Source organism: Gadus chalcogrammus, chromosome 20 (genome assembly GCF_026213295.1).
Source record: "Gadus chalcogrammus isolate NIFS_2021 chromosome 20, NIFS_Gcha_1.0, whole genome shotgun sequence".
Lineage (NCBI taxonomy): Eukaryota > Metazoa > Chordata > Actinopteri > Gadiformes > Gadidae > Gadus > Gadus chalcogrammus.
Window position 1 is genome coordinate 8,118,551 of NC_079431.1, and position 15,777 is coordinate 8,134,327.

General features: G+C 48.1%; 1 protein-coding gene across 1 annotated transcript in view; it reads left to right on the forward strand.

Moving 5' to 3' along the window:
- lrp1bb (low density lipoprotein receptor-related protein 1Bb) overlaps positions 1-15,777 on the forward strand; it is a 228,399-nt gene that overhangs the window by 171,303 nt on the left and 41,319 nt on the right. Inside the window, exons 45-57 of the mRNA XM_056579905.1 lie at positions 991-1,116; positions 1,598-1,726; positions 2,140-2,259; positions 3,561-3,674; positions 3,960-4,109; positions 4,521-4,643; positions 8,352-8,471; positions 9,631-9,759; positions 10,458-10,580; positions 10,846-10,986; positions 11,884-12,071; positions 13,628-13,811; positions 14,328-14,413. Of these exons, the coding sequence (XP_056435880.1) occupies positions 991-1,116; positions 1,598-1,726; positions 2,140-2,259; positions 3,561-3,674; positions 3,960-4,109; positions 4,521-4,643; positions 8,352-8,471; positions 9,631-9,759; positions 10,458-10,580; positions 10,846-10,986; positions 11,884-12,071; positions 13,628-13,811; positions 14,328-14,413 (1,733 nt within the window). The remainder of the gene's footprint in view (positions 1-990; positions 1,117-1,597; positions 1,727-2,139; positions 2,260-3,560; positions 3,675-3,959; positions 4,110-4,520; positions 4,644-8,351; positions 8,472-9,630; positions 9,760-10,457; positions 10,581-10,845; positions 10,987-11,883; positions 12,072-13,627; positions 13,812-14,327; positions 14,414-15,777) is intronic.

Sequence of the window (15,777 nt, forward strand, 5' to 3'; positions counted from 1 at the left end):
AATCTAGACCATGTGGGATTAAAAACTAAAATGCTGACGTAGTAAACATGCGAAATATGATTGTCCCGCTAAGCATTTTGCTAAATATTTTATTTGCGATGCAATTAATAAAACAGCATCCCCCTAACGAAGGTATATTCTCTAAAGTGTAGTATAGTTTTTTAGCTGCAACTAGGACAGAGGCATGGGCTGTAGGTAGTTCCCAGTGGTTCTTCTCCACTGCCAAGAGATCCTTTGGCTCATTTTTTATCTGGTTAGCACAAAGAATAATACACATGACTCACCTCACCTTGCTTTTTCTAAAAAGCACACTTTTAGTGGGCCTTCCAGCAAGTCGACTTTCTACATCGGGGACCTAGTATGGACGCCTTAATGTTCAACCACCTGCATGCCCTCATCGTGTTTACTTGGACCAAGAGGGACCAAGAGGTGGTTTTCCCCCCCCCCTTCCCCTTCTGTGTCTCATGAATTTAAAACACAAAGCACAGGGTTCCCAATCACACAGGCTTTATCAGTGCTGTGTGTCCCCTCTGCCAACACCGGCTCCTTGGTGCTGTATCTTTTATCCCTTAAACTCCACATTTTTGTGTTTATTTTAACTCTGCATACCGGTCTCCAGTTGGCATTTCCCCCCCCCCCCCCCCCATCTCCTTCCTCTTTGTCTGTGCCGCACAATAGAGGAGCTGCTATTGTTACCATCCTCCAAAGTCAATAGGCCGCATCACACTTCATTGCCTCCCTCCACCTGGTGTGGCGAGCGAGCCAGTGAAACAGCGTTGTTTGCGGATCCACAAATAGAGCTCTCGAGGCTAAGTCCGGGTGCATCCTTGTGAAGCAGTAATTGTTTTGGCGCACTCTCGACGGGCTTAGCACCTGATTTCCAACTCTCCCCTACCTATTTATTCACCGCGGGTTGTGTTTTTTGTCCCCCGACATCACGTGGTGTCTGTGTGTATGTGTGTGTGTTTGTGTGTGCGTGTGGTCCTGCAGGCGAGTTGTCGCCATGCCGACACCAGAATGGAGGCTGCGGTGACCTCTGTCTGCTGACCCCGGACGGCCGGGTTAATTGTACATGCCGGGGCGAGCGCGTGTTACTGGACGACAACAGATGCGTGTGTAAGTCACAGGAGCCGGAACATTGAATTACACACGTCCCAAATTGTCTGTTTGAGGTTGAACCCCTCCCATGATGAACTGCTGAATATATTATATGTTGAACCTAATGCTGATTGAGTAGTGAGTATTTGCTCTCTATTCAGAAAGTGTATCCGGTTTCTAAAAACAAAATGGCTTCTTCTTGTAAATGCATTCCCTTACAAAGAGTCTTCATGATGACTTCATGATATCCTACAATCTGGCAAGTGAGAATTAGAAACTGCACTCTTAAGATGGTGGAAAGGAAATAGTCAGAACACCACAAGGGAATTTACCCCCCTCCTGTGTAAACTGCATCGTTGCAAATCAATTAACATCCCCATATTCACATCTACAATTCAGGAAAGGCTTAGAACTATTGGTTCCGGCTCGATAATAGCTGTTTTAATTGACACAAGGGTCTATCCCCTGCCTTCCCCCCGTTCATGTTCACCTTTTGCAGCAGAGAATTCCTCCTGCAACATACACACAGAGTTTGAATGCGGGAACGGCCAGTGCATTAACTACCAGCAAACATGTGATGGAGTGGCCCACTGCAAAGACAAGTCGGACGAAAAGATGCAATACTGTGGTGAGTAGAAACACCTAACAACATGGTGTGCAGGCGTGCCCGACTTACAACCATCTGCATGTCAGACTGGAATCCCCCATGAACAAAGCCCCAAAGACGGATAGAACGGAAGGTTGAATGAGGTGCATTGTGGGGAAAAATGCATATATTTTGACAAGAAATACCTTTCCATTGCTAGTAGAATAAAGATGCTTCTTTAGCAATATCAATAAACCATATTTTTATAGCAGCTTTTAAAACAATGTTTACAGATGTCAACAATGTTTGCTCTTACTCACAATAAGAGCAAATCACTTTATACTACTTTGAATGAAACGTTATTTTCATTGCCCAATTCCCCGTCCCCCGTCCCCCGTCCCCCCCGTCCCCCCGGTCCCCGTTCCCCCCGTCCCCCCGGTCCCTGTTCCCCCCAGACAACCGGAGCTGCCGGAAGGGCTTCAGACCCTGCTACAACCAGCGCTGCGTAGCCAACAGCCGCTTCTGTGACGGCACGGACGATTGCGGCGATAACTCGGACGAGGCCTTCTGTATCAGTGGGTGACCTCCTCTTCCTTCTCCTCCTTCTCCTCATCCTTCCTCCTCCTCCTGTCCTCCTCCTCCTCCTCCACCTCCTCATCCTTGTCCTCTTCCTCCTCCTCCTCCTCCTCCTCCTTCTCTTCCTCCTCCCTGCTCCTCCTCCTCCTCCTGTCGTCCTGCTTCCACTTCCTCCCAGCGTGAAAGGTTCTGTTCCAGCCAAGGTCACAGCTCCATGCCAGGCTACCCTTGCTGTGCTTAGTCCATGCTAGGCTACTTGCTGTGCTAAGCCCCTCACTGACTCGCTGATATTCAAGGCACGAGGGGAGGGGGGGGGGGGGGGGGAGTGGTCTGTGGGCGATCATACCGAGAGTGTGTTCGGGAACATCCGCAACGCTTTAATTTGTTCAAGGACAGAACACCTGACTAAATTTTCAACCCATGGAACCCAATACTATTGAACCGTTATATAAACCGCCACGCACGTTAGCAAAACTGTTTAAATAATTCAAAACAGATGCACCCAGTGACCTTAGGAGTGGACTGGAGTCTCGAAGGCCTGCATCGATCCGTCTGCGATACACACGGCCCATCAGTCCAGTATTGCCATGTTCTCGGCAATACCAAGCCTCCTTTTCTTTAGCCATGATGTCGATGAACATAGTTGGCCGTTAAATGGGAAAGTTCAAGACGTTTATTGTGAACCATAGCTAATATTTCTATCTCATTAAAAGCACCAGCTGGCAGAGGTATTTCTCATCATAAATGGAAAAACATTTCAGAGGAAGCCCTTCCAGGAACAACTGGTCGGGGTTCTGCCGGCCTGCGTCCGTCTATTAATGAGGAATAAACGATGACCTCATTGTAATCACCACGGAGATGACAACGGAAAGCGTCTCAGAGGAGCGAGTTCAAACTGTGGATTTAATCACAGAGTCAAGCGACACCAACGGCTGAATCGGGCCACCTCTCATAACTACGCTGCCCTCCCAAAGCCTCAACATTGTAAAATAACGGAATAAAGGATTGCCCTCATGGCTTTCAGTGATGGCCAGGTACCAAGTCCTCCAGAAATGACATGTGTACCATCCCTATTATACGCTCCTAACACAAACCATGGTAACACATCACGATCCCACACGCTTTCTTCCTCCGGTGGGCTTTACAGATTTAAACCTATGTGAAAAAAGAATCCATTTCCCACCCAGACGGCTAGGTGCTAAACATCAGAGAGGGAGCTTTACCTGCATCCGTCTCTGCATGATCTGCTCAATCCGCTCAGCAGCCGACCCCGTTTTGAAATGTTAATTCTGCCTCCCAGATGTCACGTGCAGCGCATCGGAGTGGGCCTGCCACGACGGGAGCTGCGTCTCCGGCTCAGCCTGGTGTAACCAGGTCATCGACTGTGCTGACGCCTCCGACGAAAAGAGCTGCAGTAAGTCCTTTTTGTGTGTATGTACACCGTGCTTTGCATAGCAATAAAGTCCCGTCCCGCCGCCCCTCACCACATCCCCCTCCACTGCTTAAAACAGAAGGCAGCACATGGTCTCATCCGCTGACAGATCAATTGGATCCACTGACTTAAACCCGTGTCTGCCACTCCTTCCTCGAAAAAACCCCCCCCCCACCACAAAGCCTGTCTTCCTCCACACTGTATATATCGTGTCAGACAGTGATCCTCTCCTGTGTGTGTGTGTGTGCGTTTTCTTTTGATATTCAGACCACACAGACTGCTCTCACTTCTACAAGCTGGGTGTGAAAGAGAGGGGCTTCATCAGCTGCAACTCCACCTCGCTGTGCATCCACCCGTCGTGGATCTGCGACGGCGCCAACGACTGCGGCGATTACACCGACGAGTCCAACTGTCAGGGTAGAGTGTCTTCCCGCCTGCGCCTCCCACCTGCCGACCTCCATCCCCTCCCTGACCCCTGTTTGACACCCCCCCCCCCCCCACCCCGGCACAGGCGAGGGGAGGAGAGGGCAGTGTGTCATCCTCGTACCGCTGAGGAAAATTGCATCAAAAAGTAATCCAATTGAATCGTTATGAAACTGATCACATTTCGTAAGGCTATGAACCCATTGGATTTGTTCTATTTAATCCGCTAATGTTATTAAGAAGAACCTGAAAGCTAGAAATTAGAGAGAGACGGAGGTAGCGAGAGCAAAGGGATGTGCGGACTGGGATCATGACGATCAATCGTGTTAATTCTCTAACACGAGGCCCTGGCTTCTCCACTTCCTCCGGTGTCTCTGTCCTCCCCCGGGCGCGCCCCCCCAGCAGTGTCCCACGCGCAGCAGTGTGAGGAGGGTCACTTTGCGTGTCCCAGCGGGAACTGCATCTCCAGCGTGTGGCTCTGCGACGGCCAGAAGGACTGCGAGGACGGGGCCGACGAGTTCCAGTGCGGTGAGTCATGTCGGCGAATGCACTGAGCGGATACACATGCGCACGCACGCACACACGCACACACAAACACACACACAGACATAGAAACACACACACACGCATGCAAGCACACATGCAAGCACACACACACACACACGCAAGCACACACAGACACAGACACACACACACATGCACGCAAGCACGCACGCAAGCACACACGCACACGCACACACCGGGAAGCACATTAGTGCAAACGCATAGGAGTGTAGAGGTTTACTAAAGCACTGAATGGTTTCCAATGGCGATCAAGAGCAACATGAATGAACGCCATCAAATTCAGTGTAAACAACTTAGGCAAAGTTTCAGATCTCTGCCTCCGCATTCACTCTGCCTCCCCAAAACACGGTTAAGAAACCAGTGACGGGGAGGCCTCGGTGCTTAATGCCACTCTCGTTAGGCTGGGCTCGGAGACACACACACGGCACCGCCTGGTTGGAAAGGCAAATATTTCAGCAGCTTATGCGATGTTATCCCATTTGTGGTATGAAGCAGTGGTAATCTTAATGATGCAACCCTCAATTGGATTTCCAACTAAATCTATTTACCGTGACAGAAAAAGGGTCTGAAATGGTAAAGTAAAGCAACGACACAACATTGAAATGGGTGGGGATTCACCACGCGTTGAGTTTGAATTTGTTTAACTGCATTTTATTTGACGTGTTTACTACAACAGCGTTTTCCTTCGGGCATTGATGCTGCCTAACCTTGCTTTGTTGTGAGTGGACGTTTTGCGTAAGCCTGATCCATTCGATACATGTCCCAGGGAAGGCAATATGAACTAAGTACTGAGCCTGAACTGAGGAGATCTTCCCGCTGAATAAGAATGGTATCACAGCCATAACAGTGTAGATCTTAACTCCACATATTCAACCTTTGTTTGGGTGTGGGTGAAATATTTGCATATAATTGATTCTTCTGCAGTCTACCCTCTTGTAGTTTTCCTTCGTCTTTGCAATGTGTATTATTGCATTTAATTAACTTCATCATTCCGGACACCGCGTGAGCGTGTGGGCTTAGATAGTAAATCACCTTAGGTGACCTTGGCATTAAAGATCCTAATGGCTAAATTATAAACAATTAAATGCTGTGTTATATTTAAATAATGATGTATACAGGAGCCTTCTCTTGTGCTTTCGTGTGGTCTTTCACCATTCCTAATGTAGTTTTTTTCTTTCTGTTTCGGTACGGCCGTCTATTGCCTATAGATTCGATCGATAAACAAAGGTGAAGGGTATTACCTGTACCACGCTGTAGACTGTAAAGTACAGTAGACAGCCCCTTATCTCCAAACCAGGACACGAGTGTCAGGACCGGAATTTAGCAATTTATCTCAGATCAAACATTGCCACTACCACAGTCGGGCTTTCTAGGGCAGAGTAAACCTTTTGTTGTGCATGCTGTTATTTCCAGAGATACCCTCATCGACTCACCTCCCCTTCGGTATTTCAGCGGCCCGGATCTCAGGGAAGGCTGGCGGTTTACTCTTGATTATCCACCGCCGCCCTGTCTGGGGAACAGCCCCACATCACAGTGGGATGATAAAAAAAGTAAAAACAACAGGGTACCTAATGAGCCATCAGCACTGGCTGAGCGTGGGGGGGAGTGGGGTTGGTGTTTGGGTGGGTGGGTGGCAGAGGCATGTGGATGAGCGGTGAGTTCAGAGGACCACCAGAGGCTGGGCCGGGAGAGCCCTCCTTGCCCATGCTTTTGATGCTGCCTAATGAATGCGTAACTTAGCATGACAAAGTAAAAGGTCCCTCCAATTAAGGCGCATCAGTAATCGAGCCATGGGCGTCGCGCGTGCAATCGAATCCTGCAATCGGTCCATTATCTGAGTCACTGCTGTGTCACTGCTTCTGCCATTAACGCGAGAGGGGAGGACAACAAAAATACGAGGGTGCTTTAGATGTTTGTTTGTGTCTGTGCTTGACACGCGCATGTGCACGTGCACATGTACGCATGCTGTCAAGTCATTATTTTTAACAATGAAAGCACTCACAAAGTGACAAAATCTGGCAACTTTGCAAGCAGGCATATCTATTAATTTCAGCATTGTTGCAATGACTCTTTATCAGCACTAAACCGCTTATAGCCAACCTGCAGTCAGGCTGTAAGGTCGGGGAGGGTTGACCTTCAAAGGGCAGGCATGGACAAATTGAACGGAGCGACTATGGAACGAGTTAATGCTTAAGAGTCCTCTTGAACCTCAATCAATGTCAGAGTGCCTGAATTGCGCAAGCGGGGCGCAAAGACGAATGACGTAATCCGGTCCCTCGCAGGGTTCATGCGGCCAAACCGGGTCTATCAATTCTGAGCTGTGCATGTACTCTGTATGAATGCTGTGTGCGCCAGTCAAACAGTTGAGACACACACATACACACATACACATCCCCTTTGCCCTTTCCTGCATAAAAGGGCAAAACATGGTTCTTATTAAAGCAATCCAGTCGGCCATTACGGGTAGAAAGGCAGTTCTTGGAAATTAATTTATCGTTGCCAATGTTATTCATATCTTATCAAATTAATTTTCTTTCTTCAATTGGCTGTGAATGCAGCTAGATTAGTGCATGACACACTTCCATTCCTTTATCTGGAAGCCTCATTGGCAGTGTGAGAAGTGTGAGAAGATAACATCTCAGAGCTTCAATAGCTTATTTCAGGACTGCTATGAATTGCGGCACAAATGCCTTTGGAACTTTGGAATAGCTTTTTTCAGAACAAATAGACAATATTCCCATTTCTCAGTTAATTATCATATAAAAAGCCTCAGCCATTGATAATATAACGGAAAAGGGAATGTGGTTTGGGGATCTTTGAAATTCAGAGTTTCTCATCCCATAACAAGGAATATCTCTCAGAGAACGAAGTGTAATATGCTTTTCCACAGAGAAAGACAAAATGGAAAGAAAATGAAATATGAAAGGTTGTCTTTGATACATTTCACTCCAACGTAGAACCACTATTTTGCTCATATATTCGAAGCAGCTGTTGGCATTTGAAATGCAAATCTGGTATGTCACGCAGGAAATCTAAATAATCAGGATGCATAGGCGCCGGTATGTCACATTTATCTCGTCATGACCTTCCATCCGCCTCTCAAAGCAGGCAACGTAAGAGGGGTGCGTCAGGAAAGAGGAACCAATGGAGGAACCAATGCTCCTTTTGGTGACGGAAATAGCCCAAACACAAGTTAACATTTTTGATTGGGCTCTTAACACATTCAAACGCTCATCTCATGCTCATCGCCCACAAAGACCCGAGCACTCCGTCCTAACCCCTGCCTTCCACACACATCCCGCCACCGGCCCAAAGGGGACAAGAGAATAATCATTTTCTTGGATCGATATTCATTATCATCTCTTTCCAGGGGTAAACAAAAAGTTTGATTTTGAATGATGCCCGTGCAGCACAGTAAACCGTCTGCAACCAAAACAAGAGTAATATACTGCACGACGCGGCCCGGGCAGCAGTGTGCCATAACAACAAACAGCTGGAAAACAAACTACAAAACACAACCGATAATCCCTGCACAGTTGTTTGCTGGAAAACCCAAAACAGAAACAGCAAAGCCTGTATCGCGTGGCGTGCTGCGCGCGTTCACAGTCGCGCAATCAACGGTTGATGTTCTCCTCGGTTTTTAAACCGTTACCCCCCTTTTGCTCGGCGTAGACTCGTCCTGCCTGTGGAACCAGTTCGCCTGCTCCAAGAACAAGTGCATCGCCAAGCAGTGGCTGTGCGACGGCGAGAACGACTGCGAGGACGGCCTCGACGAGAGCCTGCAGATCTGCGGTGAGTCGGTCGAAACACCACTCTCCGGTCTCCCACTCACCTGTCGACGGGAGTACCGGAGCTGACACCGAAGGTGTTTCCACAGCCTACCGTGTGCATCGAGAACAGAGGGTAGAGAGAAAGAAAGAATGTTAATGAGACAAGCGTGGGCATTTCTGATTTTCCCGGAACAGGCGGCAAACCTGGCAAATTGATTTTTTTTTGTATCAAGGGGGCCAGGAGGCAAAGACTTTCGCAACGGTGTGAAAGTGATGTACCTGTAATGAATGACCACCTTGTGAAACGTAGGAAAAACAAGGGGGATCCTCCAGCCACAGGAATAGAGAAGTGTTACTATGCACATTGTTAAGTAATTGGATTGTTATGAAATGTCGAGGAAATATTAATGAAATAGCCCACAGGGCTTCTTTTTTTTTCATTTGCACAATTCAAACAAAAAACCAAGGGAAATGCGTTTAAGCTCGGTCCGCTTAATTCACCGTTGTGTTTACTTTTATATCAAAGCTCGGGGGGATGATTCTTTGGTTTCAGCTTAACAACGCAAGCATGTCCCCTCGACGCCATCCCCGGAAAATCCCCTTGTGCAAAATGTAATGAAATGTAAAGAAGCCATCCAAATATAGTCACAAGTATAATAACTGTTTCGTAACACAAAAGAAAATATACTCAGACGGTACTTTTACATGTGACTTTATATCCTCCTGACTCTTCATGTCTGGCTCCCTCCATGCTTTTCTCTCCTCCTTGGTATTGTCTCTTTAAGGGCACTTTCACCATTTTGTTAGCCTCACAGCATAACTGCTTGCAAATTGTGAAATCTAACTTAACTTTACCCTCCTAACCCTGCTGAATCACTGCGCCTCATTTGCTATATCCTAAGCCAATCAGAGTGCTTCTTACATTCCATAATCACTATCTGCCTAAGTCATCCAGTTGACTTCAGCAATTTTGACACTAAATACAAGATGAACCTTTAAATAGGACTTAGCCAATCATGCTACGAGGCTAACGATTAGCTTCAGCTCCTCAATGTTCATGATTAGCTTCACCTCCTCCATTGTCAAATCGGGACCTTAGAGTGTTTTGTCTGTGTCTCGTTTCTAGTTGCATAAATTATAAACAGAATTGGGTAAATAATGAATCCGTTGTGGCGGGTTAGGCTCCGTGACGTGCGCCCCGGGGCTCTTCAGCTGCCCGGGGTCCTTCGCCTGCGTGCCCAAGCGCTGGCTCTGCGACGGCGAGAGGGACTGCCCCGACGGGAGTGACGAGCTGTCTGCGGCCGGCTGCGGTAAGTCGCTCACCACTACGGAACTGACCCGACACACCGCCCTACACTGGGGCCAGCTAGTGCAGCGTTGTTGGGCTGTTTCCCTGCCAGATGCTACCTCTACGAGTTTGAGCCCCGTCGCCAATGTGCCAACGAGCAAGCCTCTGTTCCTGCCCATGAATGACATGTGTCTGTTTTTACTTGTACTATAAGTCCCCTTAGGATGTAAGCGTCGATAAGAGTGTGACAATGACGACATCACTGTTTACAGTGATGCTATTAAATAGGGATGATTGGCTGATGGGGATTATGAATAGTGCAGCTTTTGAGTCGCTGGTATGTAGTGTAATTACAACATCGACATGTAATCCGTTTTCTTTTTCCACAACCATAAAACATGCCCCGTTCCCGATTCACCCGGCGTTCCTTCTGACGTGCTGACACGCTCGGCATCCGATCTCTGAATCAGATCAGTTTCCCCGCCATCTGGATCTTTCTGTATGCTAATCACCTCAAAAGTTACAACCAATCAGGGAACTCAACTTCCCCCCCTGTGCATGAGTCAAACGGAAACATGAAAATCATGTTTATTTGCCACTTCTCCTCCTCTCTGGAAAAACTTCTACTTCCGTTTGTACAGTGTGCCTCTCGCGACGAGTCACCGATGAACACGGTAACAAACACAGAGCCTGTGTTTGTGTCTCTCTCCCGTGCGCTAGCGCCCAACAACACGTGCGACGACAGCTCGTTCCGCTGCCGCAACAAAGCCTGCATCCCCCAGAGGTTTGTCTGCGATCACGACGACGACTGTGGGGACGGGTCCGACGAGTCGGTCGAATGTGGTGAGTGGATGTCTCTCTCACTCTTTCTCACTCCCTCCCCCTTTTTTTTTTTTTTTTTTCTCTGGGAGGGCTTTTTCACACATTTTTTTCCCCATCTCAACGGCCATGACAGGCAGCCCCTCAGAAGTCAAGTCAAGCTACCAAGCTTATCTGTCGCTGGGTTGGGTACTGTCAGTTCTGACATGGGGCCTACCCCACCTCCTCCTCCTCCTGCTCCTCTCTCTCTCCCTCTTCCCTCTGCCTCTCTGTCTCTGTCTCCTTGCAGTCTATCGCTCCTGTGGATCGGAGGAGTTTCGCTGCAGGGACGGACGCTGCCTCCTCAGCTCTCAGTGGGAGTGTGACGGCCACGCCGACTGTCCCGACCGCTCCGACGAGCTGCCGCTGAACCTCAAGTGTCTGGCCGCAGGTAAGACCGCCGCCCACCGCTGTGAGCCGCTGTTGGCTCGCTGTTCTCGCTCAGCGGGAGGGGGGGGGGGAGGGGGCGCTCTTCGTCACTGTCATTCTGACAACCGGCCCTGGGAGAAGAAACAGCGGCAACATATGGCGGGAGCGAAAAGAGTAAAAAAGTACGGGGGCGCGAGTTTCCCTATGAAGGATTTGGAATTTATTCCAAAATAAAAGGCAAGCGATTAGACTTGTCGAGTCCGTGGTTCGGGCATCTGGTAAGGATGCCCACTGGGCGCCTTCCTTGGGAGGTGTTTCAGGCACGTCCAGTGGGGAGGAGACCTCGGGGAAGACCCAGGACTAGGTGGAGAGATTATATCTCAACACTGGCCTGGGAACGCCTCGGGATCCCCCCGTCAGAGTTGGTCAATTGGCCCGGGAAAGGGAAGTCTGGGGCCCCCAGCTTGAGCTGCTCCCCCCGCGACCCGACCCCGGATAAGCGGAAGAAAATGAGATGAGATGATGAGATGAGTCCGTCTTTGTTGTTACAACGGGTGACATGGCGCGATTTTGTGCTCGCAATTCATGCCAGGAGCTCTGAGCGGTCCTCACAAAGCACCCTAGCGTGGCGTTCTTTGAGCCGTTCAATATTGATCTGTCATAAACCAGAAAAAAAAGTGATATTTTCCAACATGTGCCAAAAGTGCCCTTGACAATTTCCAGAAGGCACTAGAAAATGTTATACACTGGAGGGGGAATAAAAAACATTGTCAAAAATGGCACATCTCCTACCCTGGCGCCCGCCCACCCGAGGATACGTGTGTGTTCTTCAGGCCCCCTGCGATGATCAACACGTCCATATGTTTCCTCCTCCTCTGTGTCCATCATCGTCTCTCTCCTTCCTTTTTTCCCCTCACAGGGAGTCTGTGCAACGGCTCCTTCTTCATGTGCTCCAACGGCCGCTGCATCTCTCAGGCCAGCCTGTGCGACGGGCGCTCGGACTGCGGCGACGGCTCCGACGAGAGGAACTGCAACGTCAACGAGTGCCTGAACCGCCGTGTCAGCGGCTGTACGCAGGACTGCCAGGACCTGCCCGTGGGGTACAAGGTAGTGGCCCCTGGACACGCAGGCCGACTCTCAGGGTTGGCTCTGTGGTCAACATGAGCCCGACATAAGGCCCCAAGCCACACCTCATGAGCTTCTCCCATCAGATACATAATCAAACACAGCGTCAATGTGAAACACGACGGACATACGGATAACGTGTATTTGCGGGCCTATTGTGGTCCCGTCAATCCCTAACCGGTATCCAAATTGAGCTACTACACCCGTCAACCAACTTTTCCTTTTTCTTTCATTTCCCGATCCCAGTTCCCTCCAAGTATTACGTCAGAAGTTTGGAGAGCTTGTTCCTCCATCTTTAATCCATCTAAAGGGATCGTCTGTGGCGTGGCCATGAATGATTAATGAGAGACAATAAATAAAGCCCCGCTGTCTACATGATAGAGCACACACACACACACACACACACACACACACACACACAAACACACCGTGCACGTGCGTGTGCACACGCACACACACCAGCCGTGTGTGCGAGTAGAACACACACACGTGGCACACAGACACACAGCCATAAATTATTTTCATGTTACAAAAGTGACCTTGATGGCTGTAATGTGGTTCTGAATAGCGCGGGGGAGGATGCAAGAGCTGGCGTGTTTCGAACACACAGATTTGACAGGCGAGTCCGCGCAGTGGGGGTGTGTGTGTGTGTGTGTGTGTGTGTGTGTGAATCTGGGTCAAGGTCCAGATCGCGCTGCCGCGATCTAGCGGTCATCACCGTTGTCAGAGTAGAGTGTCTGTCTGACACCCCCACATACACACACACACACACACACACACACACACACTCACACACACCCTTCTCCCCTCCGTCTTCCTCACCCCCACCCCCATGCCACCCCCAAGCTCATGGCTTAAAAAATAATGGCAGTGATGACATTATCCCAAACGACACAAACACCACACACACACACACACACACACACACACACACACACACACACACACACACACACACACACACACACACACACACAACCACACACAAACATTGTGTTTGTGGCGGGGGGGGGGGGGGGGGGTTATCCCTTCCTGGCCTGGACATACAGATCAGCACCAGTGAGACTTGAAGGCTATAACTTTGGATAAGGAAGGGATTTGAACTGCCTCCAGTCCAGCTGATAGAAGCACTTTTTTATTTTCGCTCTGGGGTTGGCTGGCTAAAGCAGAGTATATATATATATATGTATATATATATATATATATAGATATATATATATATAATATATGGCAAAGTATATATATAGATACTTTGCCATATATAAAATGCTATATATATATATATATGCAACAAAATAGCATAATAGATATGGCACAGTATATATATATATATATATATATATATATATATATATACTGTGCCATATATATTATGCTGTCTATACCATATATATTATGCTATCTATGCCATCTATACCACGACAATCCTGTCATCATATTTGACGTAAAAAAAAACAACGTCCGTTTGCGTGTGGACCAAAGAACAAAGAACGCACCAAACCGTCCGACTGTGTCACCTGTGTCCAACCCCTCTTCAGTGCAAGTGCTGGCCAGGCTTTCGGCTGAAGGACGACGGGAAGACGTGCGTGGACGTGGACGAATGCTCCTCCATCCTTCCCTGCAGCCAGCGATGCATCAACACCTACGGCTCCTACAAGTGCCTGTGTGTGGACGGCTACGAAGCGTTGGAACGCAGCCCCAACGTCTGCAAGGCTCTGTCAGGTGAGCCCTCGTGGCGGGGATCGCCGTCGGCGACGTGTCCTATTGATAGAGGTTTGAAACCCAGGCGAAAGGTTTACGGTTTGAAGCCCCTGTTGTTGGTTTCGGTGTAGCTGCTGTTTCTTTAGTGTTCTTGATGTCGTACTTTTTTGTTCTGCACCAAAAAAATGTTTCTACATTTCACCTTGCGCAAATGTTCCTATCAAAGCTATCAAATTAGATTTCCGGAGAAGAGGCATCTCTCTAATCTTCTGTCAACCTTGTTTTTTTGTGAATGGTTGTCATGGCACCATGGTGGAACAGTAAAGTACATTTTTCCGAACTAGTCCATGGCCGTCCTCCATTTGAATAATAAATGTATGCTGGATCTAGCCCAACACTTCAGAGAGTGCCTCAAGGGCTCAAAGGAGAGAAAATATGAAAACCATTCATACAACTTGGTTATCGGTGGTTAACCTATGTTGGTGTAGTCCTTTGTCTGTACAATCAAGCCATGCACTCCCTTTCCCCGTCTTCTAGCCGAAGAGCCTTTCCTCATCATGGCAGACCACCACGAGATCAGGAAGCTGAGTGTGGATGGCTCCAATTACACCATATTGAAACAGGTGAGAGATGTCTGCTTCATTGGACGTGTTTTGAAAAGCGCCGTGAGGCACACCTCAAAAAAACACCTCAGCACTTTAACCAGGCAAGCAAAAGAAAGAAGAATCACAAATAACTGAAGTTTCCAAACTACTGTACCAATGTTTTTACTTTGGTGGTGTTGGGATGAATACAGTACAGTGTGAATGTATCACCTTTTGTTTTAGCAATAGAAACCCCTGTTATTCAAATGAGCCTTCCGCCAACGGATGCAACTCTATAATTTTAAGAACTAAAGGAGTGATTCATTTACACCTTTTTTGTTAACATTGTGGCTGTTGTCGTGTTGATGCCTTTTTTTTCTACAGAGAAAAAAAAAGTTGAATCCACATGCCCCATGACCACGGTTGATTGTAACGACAGAGTCAAACACACGGTTAAGCGGCAGTGTGCTATCACTACAATGCGCTCCACGTCAAGGCGATCTAACGAGAGCGATAAAGTTTAGCTCTCGTACCACTTAGTGCGGTCAATTTATGCAACAACAATTAAGATGTGTTGTGCGTGGATCACATAACCAGGGCGCTGGTCAGGGCCACTTTGAGAACACTCTAATTTTCTGCTCATTTCAGTGGGTCAATGGTGCTGAGGAGTGAGCCATTTTATGCACTCGGTTTTTATGTCTTCGTTTAAGAGTCTCGGTATAACGGCTCCTGATCTAAAAATTGATTTTCATGCTGTCATTTTATCCGTGCTTTTTTATTTTTCATTTTTCAGTTTCATTTTTAGTTTAATATTCATTTTTTTGATGGGGGGTATACTTATAACAAACTTTCAGATGCTTTTACGATTGGTACTTTAGGGCTCGCCACACTTTCACACTTTGTTAATCCACCGGTGGGAAATTCCGGTTCGAGCTAGGATTTACTTTCCAAAGCTGTTATATCAGGGAGTTAAAACTAGTAAGCCTGTTTTGCACGTGAGACCTTTTGCTCATTCTTAATGTCACCTCAAAACTGGCATGCGCATGGGGGTGCGTCGTTAAATAAACGAGTGCATTACCTTCCTCGGTATCCTACTCTGGTAATATCCCAAATAGCGATTACATAACCCCATCGTAGGTGTGTAATGTAGCATAATGTCCTCTGACGTCAAGGGGGCTTTGGCAATGACAATATGTGTCTGCCGATTCCCTGCATTATGATGTCCCGAACTCCCACCGAGCCCCCCTCCCTCTCCGACCGTGGAAAAGCTATTTCCATCATTGGCGGGTCGCAGTAGGGCGAACCCAGTCGGGGCTTTGAGTCTGTCTGTTAATTATCACAAATCACCATCTGGGATTTAAATCAAGCCCCTTGCCGTCCCCATTGTCTCCTCCCTGGGCCCC